At 37.7% G+C, this 18,029-nt stretch overlaps 1 protein-coding gene and 1 long non-coding RNA gene across 6 annotated transcripts in view; one reads left to right on the forward strand and one right to left on the reverse strand.

Moving 5' to 3' along the window:
* Nucleotides 1-10,025, reverse strand: NTPCR (nucleoside-triphosphatase, cancer-related). 2 transcript variants are annotated; one of them, XM_058166418.1, is made up of 5 exons: nt 9,866-10,025; nt 6,940-7,102; nt 6,117-6,213; nt 3,762-3,971; nt 3-1,530 (listed from the first exon to the last, which is right to left on the reverse strand). In XM_058166418.1, exons 1-5 carry the CDS (start codon nt 10,023-10,025, stop codon nt 1,462-1,464), a joined length of 699 nt encoding a protein of 232 aa, XP_058022401.1. In that variant the 3' UTR covers nt 3-1,461. The 2 variants fall into 2 exon arrangements, with proteins under 2 accessions (XP_058022410.1, XP_058022401.1); XM_058166427.1 differs by lacking the exon at nt 3,762-3,971 and having other exon boundaries at nt 1-1,530.
* Nucleotides 9,629-18,029, forward strand: part of LOC131189871 (uncharacterized) — a 26,244-nt gene continuing 17,843 nt past the window's right edge. For 3 of the 4 annotated variants that reach the window (XR_009153140.1, XR_009153141.1, XR_009153145.1), the window contains exons 1-2: nt 9,629-9,887; nt 11,540-11,705. This is a non-coding gene — a long non-coding RNA (uncharacterized LOC131189871). The remainder of the gene's footprint in view (nt 9,888-11,539; nt 11,706-18,029) is intronic. The other variant, XR_009153143.1, reaches the window with a different exon arrangement.

An 18,029-nucleotide genomic window follows, 5' to 3' on the forward strand; every position in this document is an offset into this window, starting at 1 on the left:
ATTCCTTTGACTAAGGAATGCTTTAATTGAACATATGTTACATTTCACATTCCAGAAGAAAAGCGGCTTGAGTATCTTTACATTTTTTTTGCTGGCGCCAAAAAAAACATTGCAGCGTATGAAAACACGTGCACCTGGCTGGGAATTTAGCTTTCATGATATGCTAAACTGATTAAATGGTAAACAATTTGCCTGAACACCATTCAGAGGTCTTGTGGGATGCATGTTGTGTCACAGTAATTTATTGCTCCTTTATTAGCAGAAAAAGGTACAAACGAAAAATTAAAAAAAATGTTACACGTTAATGAGCACAACAGCAATTTAACTTGGTGCATCAAATGTCAAGCTGATTTTTTAAAAATAATTAATAATTAATAATTATTTATTAACAAGAGAAATACATTCCACGTAGAAATAAATAGCTAGAAAATATTTGATAAATGTTTAAAAGTTAAGAGCTGAATGAATGAATGAACAAACAAATGAAGGGATAAAGGAATTTTGGAAAATCTGATTTCACCAACATCGTGTGTATGTGTGTGTGTGTAGATATTTCACCAACATCATGTCAGTGGTGGGTTGCCCCCGGTTTGGAACAGTTCTATAGAACTGGCAGTAAAACCAGCAGGAGGCTCCGCCCACTGACCCAAATGTCATCAAAAGTGATCTGTGCATGCGCAGAAGCTTCTGCGCAGAAGACAGTGCGTGCGAGCAGAGCACACGTGCATGCGCGTGCACGATGCGAACCGGTAGTAAAGGTTAAGTAGAACCCACCCCAGTGTGTGTGCGTGCGCACACATACACACACACACACATCATAACCCAACAATAGCACTAGATAAATGTAAGCCTCCTGTTTCTAGTCTTCCAGTCATTTTTAACTTTTATTTTCAGAGGCAAATAAAACTGTCTAACAGGTTTGATTCCTTAGATCCCTAAACGCCAGTGAAGTGTTTTTCAAACTGTGTAAAAGCTAATAACTAGTAATCAAAATGCATTAGCTATGCCCTTGACAAATTTCTAAAATAACTCAGAGTTTTGTAAATTAAAGAAAATTCATTGGCATTTGAGAAATCTCCCTTTTTCTAGTTTTCCATGTCTACCCCTTTTTGACTAATGGTATTCCTGAAAAATGTTCCACGCATAATGGGTATATACTGCATAAAACCCTGGATGAGTCAAAGAGAGTGGAAGACCGGCTAAGAGTTTGGCAAGTCTTTACATCATGGGAATGCCCTCCTTCGACAATGTAGTGTATGTTGGTGAATGTGTAGCTGTGTTTGTGTATTGTGCATTTATTTTCCTGAACAAATTAATTATGATTCAGAAATCAACTTCTGAAAACACATATGAAAACAAGAACACCTACACCAGCCTATTCCAAGTTAATGAAGCTGTAGATATTAATGAAAATAACATCAAACTGTAAGCAGCAGAAGGTGGGATGTGAAGACAAACATCTCATTTTAGGCAGTTCTGCACAGCTGTCACAACTTCTTGCAAAATGTCATCTCGATTCTCTCTCGTAATCTAAAATTTTGAAAAAAAAACAGAATACCCTTAAAATATGGATTAATATCAGTTTTCATTTATTTAAAGTAGCCAAAATGCAAGGCTTACAAAGTGGAAATTTTTATGAAGATTTTTTATATGTCCCTAATTTGACCAAGAACTAAGAATTGTCCAATTAGCTAGTTGTTATTGTTTTTAATTATAAGAATTCCTTTTTTTACTATATTAGGAGACAATAGTCCTTCGGATTCTGACTCTTTTCCTAAAATTATTTGCTTTCTACTGATAAAGAACTCATGCAGATTAAGTAGGTTGTGCATAGCACTGCAGATGTAAAAATATACAGACATGCAGGGGAATAGATTACATATCACCAAAATAGCAAATATATACAAGATTTATACACTGGATGTCATCCTTTTAGTATAAACGTAAAGCTCTGAAAAGAACTTGTCCCGCCCCCCAAAAAAAATCTTTCCAAAGGGTGAAACAATTTGTATCCCAGGTATTTACTCTGAAAGTAATAAGTGTTAGTATTATAAGAATGCTAAAGGTAAATTAGCAGGAGTTAAATGACACAAATGGGGAAGGAAAATCAGGGCGGGCAATGGAATCAGGGCACTGTTTTTGTGGGGTATCTAAAAAAAGAGAAGGAATGAGATAGGGAAAAAAAGAAACGGGACTATAAATCTATAGTCCTTGAAGCTTGTATCAAAATAAATTGGCCTAAATGAATCAAGAACATCTTGGGCATTTTCCTGCATTGATTTTATGTCTGGTACCTCTGGTTTGATGAGATTCCATTTAAAAGAATGTGACATTTTGTTCTAGGAGCTAGAAACAAAGAAACATGAGACTGCCTTACGTTGACCAAGAATGAAAATGGCTCTCAACACGAAACACAGCACCAAGTAATAATATAATAATAACAAGTTATAAAATAGAACATGCCATCAAAACCTAAAAACTTGAACTTTTAAGGTCTGGCTCCCAATAGCATTTCCCCCACGCCCATCCCTTTAGAAAATTTTGAAAAAAGTTTAAAAAGTATATTCTGTACTAGGACTATTTTCTAGTAAAAATGATTTGTAGTAAGCACCTTGAAAAGCAAAGTCCCAGCACCCTTCTATGTGATCCTGAATAGAGGTATCACTATGAAAATAAAGTTAAATACTCAACTGAAGACTTGAGCTTGGGGAATAAAAGGTGTCATTACTTTAAGGAACAGCAGGGAGCCGCAATGATCCTCTTCAGCCCAACCCATGTCTTTTGAACCATTTTCAAAGCACAGGCAGGCCTATTCATTACACTTTTTATCTTTTCCTCCAATAGAGAAGATTTCAATAACCAGCACTCCAGTGGTGCAGACGGCAAAGAGATTCTTCAGGGCACACATGGAGTCAGATGCAAGCTTTGTCAATAATTCATTACCTACGGAACTTAGTTAAAAGTTCACAAGAATAAGCAATGTTACTAAATATTAAATTCACTACCTTTACCTCAGATTCAGATAAATGTGGGGCGAGACAACTTGATTTCTATCAAAGTCACTGGAATGGCCAATGAAGTTGTGTTTTGCATTTTCCAGATATTTGGCATCTAACCATGTGGTAACTGAACTTTCAGGGTTAGTAGTATTAATATTGTAAAATAAGTATAACACAAGGACATATTCATAAATGAAACCCATTATTAACATTAGGCTGTAGCACTACTACTGGCGAGAGTATTAATGATAATGAAATGCTTTTTTTTTTTTGCTAAAATGTCTCCATATTCTCTATAATGCATTTGTTTTCCCTCTCCTGGGCTTGTCACAATACACATTACGAAAGTCCCTTGACTACTGCTGTTTATCTGGGAAATTTCTGAAGTCACATTTTACAGTACCACATTTAGAAGCATCTCAGAGAAAGTTGTGTTTAGACTTTTGAAAACGGATTGGTTATATAAGCTCAATGAATGGATCTATTTGCAGCCATTTAAAATAAATATTTTGACTTCTTTATGTGTTTTATATAAAGGGGAGATGAACAGGAAACACTTTAAACTTCGTATCTGAGGATCGGTGCAGCTGAAGCCCAGGCATGAGAGCTATAAGAAATCTACCACAGAATCAACTTTATTTCCAGTAGAAGCGAGCACCTGTTTTTTCAAAGGGAATTGTTCCAAATAAATGTTAAATAAGATGTCAGACCACTGCTTGCCAATAAAAACAGACTTTCTCAGTGGATCTGTCTGTGACTTACACTGAAGACTTTCACCTCTTTTCTATTTCTGATCTCTTCCACAAGTCTCAAAGGCTTTCCTTTAGGCACTGGGATTGTTCCAAGTATCACAGTCCCGGATCCATTCAAAATTTGTTGGACAGCTTGAATAAATGTCTGGCTGAAGAGCTCCATTTTACCAATCTCATCAATTATGCATACCTTTTTCACTGAGTTGCTGTCAAAATCAGTCTATGAGAAAAATATGTATGGTATAAAAACACTTAGCCGCAAAATGCAAAATATTTTTACATGACTTAAATCACAATTTATATGAGGGATATATTATCTGATGCCTCCTGATCTTTGGGCTCCAGCTCAGAGGCAGCAGGGCAAAACAAAGTTTTCAGTGAGAGCTACAGGACAAAACATCAGGTTATCTATTCTGACCTCTAGCGAAAAAATATTTCAAGTTAACTGTTTCTTACAAAAACATTTTTGTAATGTTTTTGTGAGCACTCACAATTTCAGAGGTAAGCTATTCCGATAGAATAGAACAGAACAGAACAGAACAGAACAGATTAGATTTTTTTGGCCACACAAGGAATTTGTCTTGGTGAATATGCTCTCAGTGTACATAAAAGAAAAGATACTTTCATCAAGAATTCTAAGGTACAACACTTAATGATAGTCATAGGGTACAAATAAGCAATCAGGAAACGATATCAATATAAATCGTAAGGATACAAGCAACAAAGTTACAGTCATACAGTCATAAGTGGAAGGAGATGGGTGATGGGAACCATGAGAAGATTAATAGTAGTGCAGTTTTAGTAAATAGTTTGACAGTGTTGAGGGAATTATTTGTTTAGCAGAATGATGGCGTTCAGGAAGGAACTGTTCTTGTGTCTAGTTGTTTTGGTGTGAAGTGCTCTGTAGCGTCGTTTTGAGGGTAGGAGTTGAATCAGTTTATGTCAAGGATGTGAGGGGTCTGTAAATATTTTCACAGCCCTTTTTTTGACTCGTACAGTATACAGGCCCTCAATGGAAGGCAGGTTGGTAGCAGTTGTTTTTTCTGCAGTTCTAATTATCCTCTGAAGTCTGTGTCTATCTTGCTGGGTTGCAGAACCAAACCAAATTAATTATTCTGTCAGAAAATTTTTCCTTATTTCTAGGATGGCTCTCTCTTTAACAAGGTACCATCCATTACTTCTTGTCCTCCCCCTTGTGCTTTGGAGAATATGTTGTCCCACTCTTCTCTATGACAGTCCCATGAAGTACTGGAAGACAGTTATCATGTCCCCCGAATCCTTTTAGGCAAAAGCTAATGGAAAATCAATTGGTTTTATGCCTTGTTGAATTTTCCCCTCTATATGACCCTCTCTATATGTAAAGCTAAAATTAATGAAAGAATACAAGAACTGTTACCACAACTGATAAAAGATAAGAAAAGAGAATGTAAACAACAACATAGGCCTGAAAAGGGAGGAAGCATGAGAAAAAAGCACAAAATAATCTGACTTTGACTCTGGTATAAGCAGAGAAAATGTTACCAGGCTTTCATAATTCTGTTATTTTTCCTTACAAAAATATGCTTCCAGTAGTTTCTGTGGTGTCTCTTTTTTGAACTGACGTGTCTTGAAGGGCTAACACTTTAAGACAAATCTACCTCATTCTGAGTGACTTCATGAACATAACCTTGTATTTTTCTTTGCAACAAGACAGAAAACGTTTGTCATTGTGGCTTTCTGGGACTTTTTTCAACTTCTCCATTTAGGTCATTTCTGTAGAACTTAAAGAGTTTCCCACCCAAATATAAATTAAAACCAATGCTGGTTTGCTTTGCAAAAAAAGCCAAAATTATCAAAATGTTGCTACCAAGCTGGATTCAAATACTTAGATATTATCAAGAGATAGTCATATATATTTGAGGTTCAAATAATTTGGAAGTAGTGTGAGCTACATTTAAAGTATTTATCTATGACAAGACATTAAACTATATAGCTGAAGTACTATTTGCATCAATATTTGTAAATCTACAATGGAAACATCAGCTGCTAAAGGCCAGCCAAGGGCCATATTGGCATTTATTTTCTGTAATGTATCTTACTTATGAGACCACCTTGTTATGTCTCTTGCATTACCATGAGAGATTCAAGGAAATAAACATGTTCATTTACAAGTCTTTAAATTCATGATCACAAAGTTCTTCTGTCAGTGAATAAACATCCACAAATGTGTGAAATGAAAACCTCCAAGAATAAGCGTGATCACACTATTTTGAGACCCACCACTTTTTACATGCAAATTTAAAGCCCCATAAAATATAGCCTATGCATTTTCATGAAAACGCATACATTATTCAAGAAAACATTACAGTTCTACTATATAACTTACGTTTCTCAACAAAGGAAGAGCCAATTGTTCAAATGAAGCTAGATCTACAACATATTGGCCAACTCGATATTCATGCCTTGCTGCTGAATGACCAGAGCTATATAAAGAAAATACATACAGCCAAATATTTATCTGACCAAGTATAGAGAATCAAAACTATGAGCAAATTAAAAACCTTATATGTTTCAAAACACAGTAATGATCTTCAGGGGAAAAATAGACAATAAAACAATGTGGGATATATTTACATATATGGTTTTAAGTATGTTAGTATTAGAGCCTCCAATCTGGTTGCCATGCCTCTTCTCCTTCTAATGTTTTCTCACCTTTCTTAAGTGATCCAGATGGCTGCTAACATCCCTATCTATGTAATAAAACATAAAAACAGAGCCACAAAATGCAGCTGGAAGGAGCAAATGGTATTCAGAGACATAATGGCCTTGAGATGATAGACCAGAGTGGAGACTGCCTACTGTCCTTTCAATTGTTCTAAAAATATAACATAATTTTTAATTGGGACTATTTTGCTGATTTCTTCAGCCATTAGCACTGCACATTATTATGGGGTGGTGCTAAGTATGTCCCTCCTACATATCACAAAAGTTTACACAGTATTCAGTTATGGGCTAATTTCTTACCCATAAGTTAAGACCAACTTAAGTATTAGCCTAATAGTCACCACATGATAATTTTACAATCTCATCTGCCATTTCAGAATTTCTGCTCTTCATGTTTGTGAACCATAATGGCCTTACATAAGCATTCAACTGAGGGTTTTTTAAAAAAACATAGTGCCAGAAAATATATTTTAAAAGTTCATTACCCAACTCTAGATAAAATTCCTCTTCTTCCATTCAGAGTGACAACATCAAACCCTGTTCTCCGGCCACTTTCTCTCACTTCCTCTGTGTAAAATCCATCAATGGGGATACCAGATGATTTCAAAATTTCAGCAGCTTTCCGAACCAGTGTTGTTTTTCCAATTCCTACAGCAAAAAGCCTTGTTAAGCCTCACTTTCAATAATATATATATATAAAACAAAACAAATGTTATTTTAGGACTATTTGACTCTTTATTTTTATCTGCCTAATTTGGTATGGTCATTCATACTGTAAATCTCCTAATGCCAAAAATATGCACCCCGTCCACATAACATAGTTAAATGTGTTGGGGGCAATATGTCACGCGAACAGGAAAACTGGGCCACCTGATTAATTCTAAGAGGGTTGATTATAGTCCTTAAGATCTTTGAACTATTGTCCAAACAGCTTACTGGGGTAGTTAATCAATCTTTTCCCCATTTGAAGTTCAATCACTACAAAAATTGGATTTCCACAAACATCCCTTCTCTGGAGTTAGTTTGGTTTTTACTTCCCCACCCAGGTTTACTATCTGTGTATATGTGTGTGAAAAACAGCAGGGACATATAGAGATGTCACTGCAATTTCTCTGGCAAAAAACAAGGAATTGGGAAAGGAAGTGAAAGCCACCAACTAGAAAGAGACAATATCGCTCAGTTATTCCGATTTATGTGCTTTCAGTCCATAAAGGTGACTCATTTATCAGAGAAAGGGATCAGATATATCATACAAAGGCTGTCATAGAGTAGAAGATCAAAATGTTCTACGATTCTCAAGTCTCTCTGGAATACCTCCACTAATTATCCATAACTGGTACTAATTAGGACTACCAGATCTGCTCTGCAAAACTTCAGATGACTAGTCGATTGCAGCGAGAACTGAGTTTTCTGTATCTTTTTGTTGACATCTTGCAGGTCAGATCTGAAACCTTAGTACTTATTGCCTGATTGGTCCACAGAAATATCGCCATGGGTCTGGGGTCTTGTTCTTCGTTACCTCTAAATCCCTCTCCAAAATGCTCCTTTTTCAGGGAAATTTAAGAGCCTTCTAGTTCCTTTATCTTAATCCCTTACTCTATTCAGAAGACCAGATTTTGAGTTGATTCTTTATCAGCCAGAGTGTACCAGACAATACCAGGCAGCAGGCTTAAAAAGAACCTCACAGCCTCCAGATAGTAACTTGTCCATGTAGGAATGTAAAATGGGAGTGAATTCTCCCCCGCTTGTCAACTCAAGAAAAAAGCACTTTTCCTCTGCAACTGTGTTGTGTTTGCTGCCAGCAAATGCCATTCTCACCCCTTGCTTTTCCCAAGGAAAAAAATAGGCAGAATTGTTAGAGCAGGGTTCACATTTGAGGCCCTGCAGGTACAATGTGCCTTGGAGATGCCAAACCCCTAATTTATAGGAGCCAAGCAAATACATGTAATTGGATTAATTATATCCTTTCTCTGCTTATTCACAGTTATGTCCTGCTTTATTCCTTTCCTGTTTGGGTTTTATCCTATCTTTTTTCCAGGACCTCAAAGCAAGGATATATATAAAGGGACTCTTCGTCTATTTCACTGGTACATACATAACCTTGCGAAGTGGGTGGTGGGGTAGAATAGCTAGCCCATCTTCCCTAGTGAAGCTGGATTTGAATACAGGCCTCCTCAGCCCTAGTCCAACACTTTAACTCCTATGTCAAAATATACCTGTTTCCGATTACAAGGTACTCAAAGCAGGAACTTGTACATGAATAAATAAACACACAAGATAGTGGCAGATCCTATATTACTGGAGGGGAGGGGAGCACTCCTCCTTTGCATCAATGAAGGGTGTGTAAGGGTGAGCAAAAACTGGGACCCATTGTCACATTTGAGCCTCTCTGCAAGCCGTGAACTGAGTTACAGTATACTGAAAAGCAATCCACTGCCATTTTGGCCAGGCATTCCTTTGGATTGATTTCTGAAGACCAGCAACAGAAATACATCTTACAGAGAATTTTGCGGCCGCTGTCTTTGTCAAGACCTTCTCCAGAAGGAATTAAGAAGGGATTTCTTCTTAATTTCCACTTCCTACGAACACTACCCTATAAAAGCTTGTTTTTATTAATATAATCTCCACTCCATCCGAAGCCAAGCTGCAGTCACCCTGTATAATCCTATCTATCTATATATATATATATATATATATATATATATATATATATATATATATATATATATATATATATATATATATATATATATATATATATATATATATATATAGAGAGAGAGAGAGAGAGAGAGAGAGAGAGAGAGAGAGAGAGAGAGAGAGACGACTGGTACTATAGTTTACACTTGAAGACTTTCAGGAATCTATTCCAGGGACAAGCGACCTGCAAGTAACTAATTAGAAATGGCGCTGTGGGCCTGCCATATAAATCTCATCCACTCCAAAAATAAGCTTCATCGTGTTGCCGTCGGGGGGACGGAGGGGGGGGCACGGGGACGGGCGATAACATAAATTGGGCGCAACACCGCAATCTGATCTACAAAAAGAACTCGGGATTGGTGCGGCTCACAATCGCATCGGGAGCAAAAACTGCTGTACGCAAAAGGACAAACTGATCCTCCGATGCACATTAACTCGGAAGAAAACCACTCTCCCTCCACCCACCCACCTACAGCCGGAAATAAGGCGTTGCGAAAGCGAATCTGCGAAGCGTGTCTTGCCGGTTCTCCTCTGGGATCCCCGACTTGCTCTTGCACGGGTCGTCGCTGGCCGCGTGCCGAAGCAATGCCCGGCGGCCCCGGAAAGGCCTCTCGTTCTCTCCCAGAGCCCGCCGCTAGCTCTTCCCAGCTATGGGCCGTGTGCTTAGCCGCTACTCCCAGCGTCCTCAGTGGAGGGAGAGAAAGGAGTTACCTGGGGGTCCCGTGAGAAAAACGTGCGTGGCCATGTTGGCCAGACGGCCCCAGAGAGAGAAAGCAAGAGCCTTGCGCGGGGCGGGGGAGAATTTAGTGGCCCTGAGCCTTTTTTTCTTCTTTTTGGTTTCCTCCAGCCACTTGGGGGCGGAGAACAACATCCCTGGTGGAGCTGCCTCCTCCCCCCCCCAACCAGCCTTTTCTGCTTTTTCCTTTTGTAATCTTTTCCCGTTTCGCGAGCGCAGTTTTTCAGATATTTATTTTATTATTTTATTTTATTTATTTATTTCGTCAAGCATGCATTTTATGCCAGATACAAGTGTAAACAAATACATGTAAAGGATATGAATAAAAGAAAACATTAGGACAGGGACGGTAGGCACCCTGGTGCGCTTATGCACGCCCCTTACAGACCTCTTAGGAATGGGGTGAGGTCTACAGTAGACAGTCTAAGGTTAAAGTTTTGGGGATTTGGGGAAGAAACCACAGAGTCTGGTAGTGCATTCCAGGCGTTGACCACTCTGTTACTGAAGTTGTATTCTCTGCAGTCTAGTTTGGATCCGTTTACCATGAGTTTGTGTCTATTGTGTGCTCTTGTGTTGTTTTGGTTGAAGCTGAAATATTCATTGGCTGGTAGGACATTGTAGCAGATGATTTTATGTACTATGCTTAGGTCAGACCGAAGTCCATGAAGTTCTAGATTGTCTAAACCCAAAATTTTGAGTCTGGTGGCATAAGGTATTTTGTTGCAAGCAGAGGAGTGGAGAACTCTTCTTGTGATGTATCACTGGACTCGTTCAACTGTATTAATGTCCGATATGCAGTGTTTAACAGTAACAATTGGAAGTGTTTAACAGTAACAGTTGGAAGGGACTTCGGAGGTCACCTAGTCCAACCCCCTGGAAGATGAAGCGCCCTGCATGCTTCCTAAGGGAGTAAATTCTGTTGGGACTGGCTTCAGCGCAAGGCCGTTGCAGTCTCCCAGTGGTGTACTGGTAGTCCTCGATTTACAGCAGTTCATTTAGTGACCATTCTTAGTTACAACGGCCCTGAAAAAAAGTGACTTAGGACCATCTTTTACACTTATGGCCATTTCAGCATCCCCAGGGTCAGGTGATCAAAATTCGAACACTTGGCAACTGGCATGTATTTATGACAGTTGCAGGATCCTGGGGGCTCATGTGATCCCCTTCAATGCGGAAGTCAATGTGGAAGTCAGAGTCACTTCACAATCCTGTTACTGACTATCCATCTGCAGTGATTCACTTAACAACTGTGGCAAAAAAGAAGTAAAATAGAGCAAACTTTACTTAACAAATGTCTCATTTAGGAACATAAATGTTGGGCTCAATTGTGGTTGTAAGTTGAGGACTACCTGTAATTGCAATGTGTGGATCTGATGGGAAGTGAAGCCTGCCAGTTTCTCCTTGAGGGAAAATTCCCTAGTGCGGCCCACGTTGGGTGGGTATTTCCCCCATTCATTCTTTTGATAATCAGGATCTTCCCTTGATGTCTACCCAGCTGAAGTATAATGTAATCCAGCATTTTTTATGATCTCTTTGGTAGGGCCCTTTTAGATGATTTTTTTTTTACCCAGGACATTTGAAATGGCAATAGGTAGCTTTGTTACAATACTTAAAACATCATATTTATTTTTGCTCCTTTTTTGACACAGTGTTTCTGATTGTAGTATGTTGGACCAAGTGCATTTTATCTGAATTGAAGAGCAATTCTGGGCATTGGATCTGAAACAGCAGCGGTGATCAAGTGAGGATCAGTGGAAAAATATGGAACTGAATAAAGAAACAATACTGTCTTGAATGGGCAGTTAGTGTAATAAGGTACCAAACAATTCTCTTTGAAAAAAGAAAGACAAAATTAGCCTTCCTGGATTCATTCAAATAATTTTTCTGGCAACAATATAGAAATGAGTTGTTACTGCTTTTTTTTTTTTGCTACAGGAGTCCGTGTTTCGTGACCACAGTGGAGACCAGTGATTTGGTCTTTCAGTGAAGTGGTTGCTAAATGGAACCACAAGTGCCATTACAATCTTAACTTTAACTTTCATTTGCTTTACAGACCTGCAAAGGTTGTAAATGCAAGGATTGTTTACTTTTTCATCACCATCGTAGCTCCTTGTTTAGCAACTGTCTCATTTACCAACCATGCAAACCATTGTAGCTGTGAATGATTGCTAAATGAGACAGTTGCTAAACAAGGACTATCTATAATTTTTCCCATTTCTCAATGTAGCCAATATCTCTGGCATTCTCTGGTAGTCTGTCATTCAAATAAAAATCTACCTTGACTGGCTTTCTTTGCAAATTCAGGCAAAGTCAGACAGGAGCTATCATCTACAGCAGCAGTTCTCTAATATTTTGGTTCCAAACCCCAATACATTCAAGATTGAAGACCCCAAAAAGCTTTGGCTTATGGGAATTATATCTAGCAATATTTACTATATTAGAAAATAAAACAGACATTTTAAAGTATTTATTTGATTTAAAGGACTCCTTGAAAGTATCCTGGAATCCCTAGACCACACTTTAAGAACTGCTGATCTACAGAAAGAAGAATGTTGATTCAAATAGTCAAAGCAAGTATTCCTTACAACACTCCTCCCCATTTTATTCAGGAGACTTACCTGAATCCATGATAAGTAGATAATGAATATTGATAATTTTAGATGTATTAACAATGAAGTACAGAAATAAATATTGATGTGACCATTGTTCGTGTTTTAATTGATTAAAAAGAGTTTGAAGTTAACCAGCAGCAGAAACTGTAGACAGCAGGGCCCTGCAGACCTTCAGACTTGAAGAGAAAATGATGATTTAGAGCATGTGAGGATGAGAAATAGCCCCTGTCTGCAACTTCTTAAAGAAGTTGCATCCCTCTCTGGAATTGTATGGCTGTGCATAATCCTGAGAAAAAACCAGATTTGGTTTGAGAAGTTGCAGGCAGCTACTGCTGCAAATTCTGAACACCGTTTTGTCTGAACCCAAAGCACTGTACAGGTCTAACAGTTATGAAGCACTATCTTAAAAGTAGTGAAAAAGCAGTCATTTTCTTCTTGAGAAAATGCCTCTGGCAAAATGATGTTTGCTTGGCATCTATATGTATCATCTAAATAAATCTTTTTTTCAAACTGCTTTAGTTTTATGCCAGTTCAAAAGATAAAAAATTAAAACTCATGATCAATTGAATATGTTTAATTATAATACATGTCAAGCCTAAACTCAGAGGTGACATAGTGAAATCCCATTGAGTTTAATCCCTTATTTACGTAGGCCTAGTGGCCAGAATCTTGCCACGCTAAAACTATAACACTCAACCCTACTAGATATATCCTGAGATATTCTAGGCATGACTACTTTGAACCTCTTCCTCTCTCCAATTCTTGACTGTACAGTCTCTTAATCTGGGCCTCTCTGGGAAAATTTTGTGTTGCCAAAACTCTTTCCCACTGTTCCTGCTGATGCACATTCCATCATAACAATTATTCTGAATGCAGATAGTCCTTGCTTAATGACCATTTGTTTAGCTACCATTTGAAATTACAAATGGATGAAGGGGCTTATAATTGGTTCTTAAAGTTTTGGTTGTCGCAGGAGCCCCATGGAACAAAATTCCTTCCCTCCTACATTTATGACTCCCCCCTCCCGCTGTTCTCCATCAGCCCAGCTCACCTTTGTAATTTTCACTTACCACCCCTCTACTGGGTTACCATCCCAGCTACAGGAAGGAGTGCTATGGAAATATCCCATAGGCCAATGAGCGAGAGCTAGAATGGCAGGGCCTTCTTTCGTGCTCAGGCCATGTCCTTCTTTTACACGACAGCCTGGTTTTCCCTTTATGAAAGAATGACCCAACTGCACTAACATGAAGGAAGAATCTGTCCAGTAGTAGTATGTGGTAGAGGAGGTTCAGCAGGTACTGTGGTGGATAGGCGAGCTGCCAAATGGGCAATGATGGATGGAAGGTAAATGGAAGGGAGGATTCAAGTGGAGACAGTCCCTTCCAAGAATGGCTTGGATCTGGCTGTTTTTAAAATAACTCTGTCCTTTACATCAGGGGTCTCCAACCTTGGTCCCTTTAAGACTTGTGGATTTCAACTCCCAGAGTTCCTCAGCCAGCTTTGCTTCAACTCTGGGAGTTGAAGTCCACAAGTCTTAAAGGGACCAAGGTTGGAGACCCCTGCTTTACATAGGAAGGCTTACAGATTAATTCCTGGATGAAGAATGACCTTGAAGGGCTCCATACTTAGCATGTGATGTGAATTGTTCTCCAATAACAGCATGGCTCATTTCAGTAGTACTCAAACTGATGTTCCCAAGAATTTGGAAAGATGATAAAAGACACTCTACAGAAAAACTGCAGAAGCTTGGGTGCTTTTAAATGGATTTTACTATTGTTTATGAGTCTCGGTGGTGCAGTGGTTAGAATGCAGTACTGCAGGCTACTTCTACTGATTGCTGGCTGCTGCAATATGGCAGTTCAAATCCCACCAGGCTTAAGTTTGACTCAGCCTTCCCTCCTTTCAAGGTGAGTAAAATGAGGACCCAGACTGTTGGGGACAATATGGTGACTCTGTAAGCTGCCTAAAGGGCTGTAAAGCACTCTAAAGCTGTATATAAGTCTAAATGCTATTGCTATTGATTAAATGCATTATGCAGCTGTTTTTGTTTTTGTTTTGTTTTGTTTTGTTCTCCTTAGCAATTCCTTTTGTAGTACAAAAAACAGGAGATAGATATGGACAAATACCAGAGAGTTGATACTGGAGGCCCCTTAAATTAGCACAATAAGAGTATTCTTCAGAACAACTCTTTGTAATTACTAATTGTGCAGAAAGGTCTTTTGGGAATAGTCATCAATTTATTACTGATAGAGATTTTTAAAACTCAAATTACATTTGTATAATTTCTTCTTCAGTTGAAAATACCATATTTTCATGTTGTTTTTTTTAAATTTGAGGTATAGCACATCAGCTCACACTAGCAAACCATCAAGAAAAAGGAATTTTATACCTCCTATAAGTGTCTTCTAAATTCTGGATGAATTTATAGATATTTAGTTTAAATAAAGGAAATCAATTAAAGGCCAGTTTCCAGATCAGTGACTGAGAAAAGAGGTCATTTGATACATATTAATGTTAAACTAAGATAGGAAGGTGAGCAGGAAACAATAGTGTTTTGTTTCCTCTGCCTTTAATTGGTTTCAGTCATTAACAATGAAAGAAAATTTATTATAAATCAAAGATCATGGCCTAGAGATGCTCAAAAATGAAGGGCAAAAGGAAGCAATGTTTCTGAACCATTTGTTTTATTACTTTATATTCAGACCAACCTGGAGCTTTTACAGGACCAGATGGCAATCTGAATTTTTAATATTTTCTAAAAGCATTGTAAGGGCTTTTTAAAAAGAAATAGTATAATGAAATACTAACATACAATACATTCTCCTTTTTTTAAACGTTCCTACGCTTTCTTTCCTTCATACATGCTCAAATACCAAAAGAGCAAACATGTTAGCTGGAAAAGACTAGGATGCATAATTCACCTTTGAAAAGAGGAAAGAAAATAGAGAAGGAAGAAAGAATGTTTCTTAAATGGAATTAGTCTTGCTGTAGCGATATATGTTACATCAGAAAGTTATAGTAGAATTGAGACTCAACTGATGCAAACTAGTAAGGATTTGCTGTGAGAAACAATGAAGTTAACTTGAGTGTTTAGGATCAGAAATAGAGGAAACAGACTCTTCGAATGCCAAGGTAAACAGATCATGGAAACTCAAGTTCCATATTCTTAGCAGATACAAAGCCTGCCAATAAATCAGAATTTGGGGCTCTGGAAGTGAGAGGGAGGTTATCCAGAAGAGTAGAGAGGACAGAGACAAACTTCAGAATTTGGAAATGGGTATAAAAAGCATTTGGTGTGGAGACTGACTTGATTCAAATAGGCAGACGGAGAGAAAGGAGACTGTCCAAAGGAAGAAGGAAAAGGAAATAGCTAGCTTAAGGAGGTAAAGGGAACAAGAGTCAAAGCTTTAAAACAAGGGACCAACTGAAAGCGTATTAATGAGTAAGAAGGAAAAGGCTTGTTCAGCAGCATTCTAGCATGCGTGGGTGAATGGGAGTTGGATTGTTTAATAATGTGTTATGATTTTGAAATGTACTGCACCTTTAAAGACATTGCTTAAGGGAGAGATTCATTCCCAGTGGGTTCCATAGAGCCTGTTGTTTACGTTTTGTCTTGTAATTTGTGCCTGCTGTACAGTTATTGGTTCTGAATGCAAGCAGTAAAATGAAGCTGCACTTGTCTATTCTGATGGGTCCATATTTTTCTTAAGGGATTTGTGGAGAGAAAGATGAAATTGCCTCTTTTTGGAGCTCCCACTGCTGGCTGGAGTGTTGGCAATAGGCTTGTTCAAAGTGATTTGGACAGAAACTGAAGGGATTCCACTGAGAAATCACCTTGAATTTAGAATTAGCTAAAGTTAAAATAGAAACTTTAAGTGAGTGACAATTATACCCACACCAGAGCATGTTTTCTCTCTGCAGAATTAGAGGTAACCTACCTGCTGCTATCTCTTCTGTGAATAAATAAAAATAAATAAAAATCCAGTGTGCTAGGAGTGTTGTGATGGAGTGTCCACGTATAATAGTATCAACAGCACATTGGGAGATGTGTGCAGTATGTGTGCGATATAGACCAGGTGGGTGGATGGATTAGAATGTGTATGGCAAGCCAGGATGGGTGTGTGGCATAATTCTGGAGCAAACACTCTAGCCATCTCAAAAAATTTATAATTCTTTATACGTCAAGTCATATGTTCTTACATCTGTCACAGCATACAGAACTGTAATATTTCCCCCTAGATTTAAGAATTAAGGGGAGATGTTGTGTAACAGATGTCAATACAGCAGGCAGGAATGTGTAATATTTTTTTACAATCATTCTCACCTTTCCTTGTTTATTAAAATTGCAGAATGCTTTGAAGTTTTTTTTCAAATTGATCTTAATGAAGTTTTACATTGTTTTTATTTTATTTTATTTTTGCTTCCTGAAGTGTTATTTATTAACAGAGAGGGAAAATAGAAATCCAAAAAATGATTAAAATTAAATAGAATGAAAGAAATGATTATAACAAGAAAATAATGTATGGATAACTCTACTGTACAATTTCTGGTGGAGCAAAGTGTGAACAAAAGAAATATGGAGGAATTTTGAGTGAGTTATAACAATTTAATTTAAGGAAAGTACTTTAGCATAATCTTGTTTTTTGTGCATGTATCTCAGGCTGCAGGCTTTTTGCACATGTTTTATTTATTTCAACAGGTTAATTTGTTTAAAAGGCTATCCATTTATTTCTTCCATCAACAACTAATCTATTGCTACTTAATTTGTAAGAGTTTCCCCCTTCTCCCTGCCAGATAAACTTTATTTTACAAAAAGGATCAGGAAATTCTTTAATATCATCTAACTGAAGAATCAGTGAAGTACAGAGAGAGGAAATCATATGTTTTCACACATTTCTGAAATCTAAACTATTTCAAACTATACTTCAGGTTACATATAAAGATCAATAAAGCAGCAATAGAATGAGAACAGATGAAGGTATGTTTAGTGTAAGTCACTTCATCCAACTATAATGTGACATTATAATTAACTCCCCTGGAAAAAGAAAATCTCATTTGTAATTTAACTGTTCTTCCAAAAGGTCCCTCATAACAACATGGTTAAACAATAGTCACATTTTCTGGAAATGTGGAACTGGAAATTAAGAGCTGGTAAATGTAGTAGGAAGCTATGGGCCTAATAGTAGTCAATGGCTCAGCGGATGTCCTTATTAACATGTCATTTTGACAGAACAACACTGAACAATTTAACTTCTGGCACGCATACCAATTAATTAAGCTGACTCTGTTTTAATTATGCTTGTGCCACCCAAATTGTTTCTCTGCCACATCATTGAAGAAGGCTTCTGTGTATAAGGCTTGCTGCAAAAATATTGGAAAAGGCTGAATTCAATATTCCTTCTTCAGTCCACAAGAGGATAGGACTTTTGAAAATTTAGGATTAGTTTATAATGAATTCATTAAACAATTCAGCTGCAATTTCCTGACCTTGGACAGTGTTCAGAATAAATTCCAAGTTCCAAAATAA

This window comes from Ahaetulla prasina, chromosome 1, assembly GCF_028640845.1.
Source record: "Ahaetulla prasina isolate Xishuangbanna chromosome 1, ASM2864084v1, whole genome shotgun sequence".
NCBI lineage: Eukaryota > Metazoa > Chordata > Lepidosauria > Squamata > Colubridae > Ahaetulla > Ahaetulla prasina.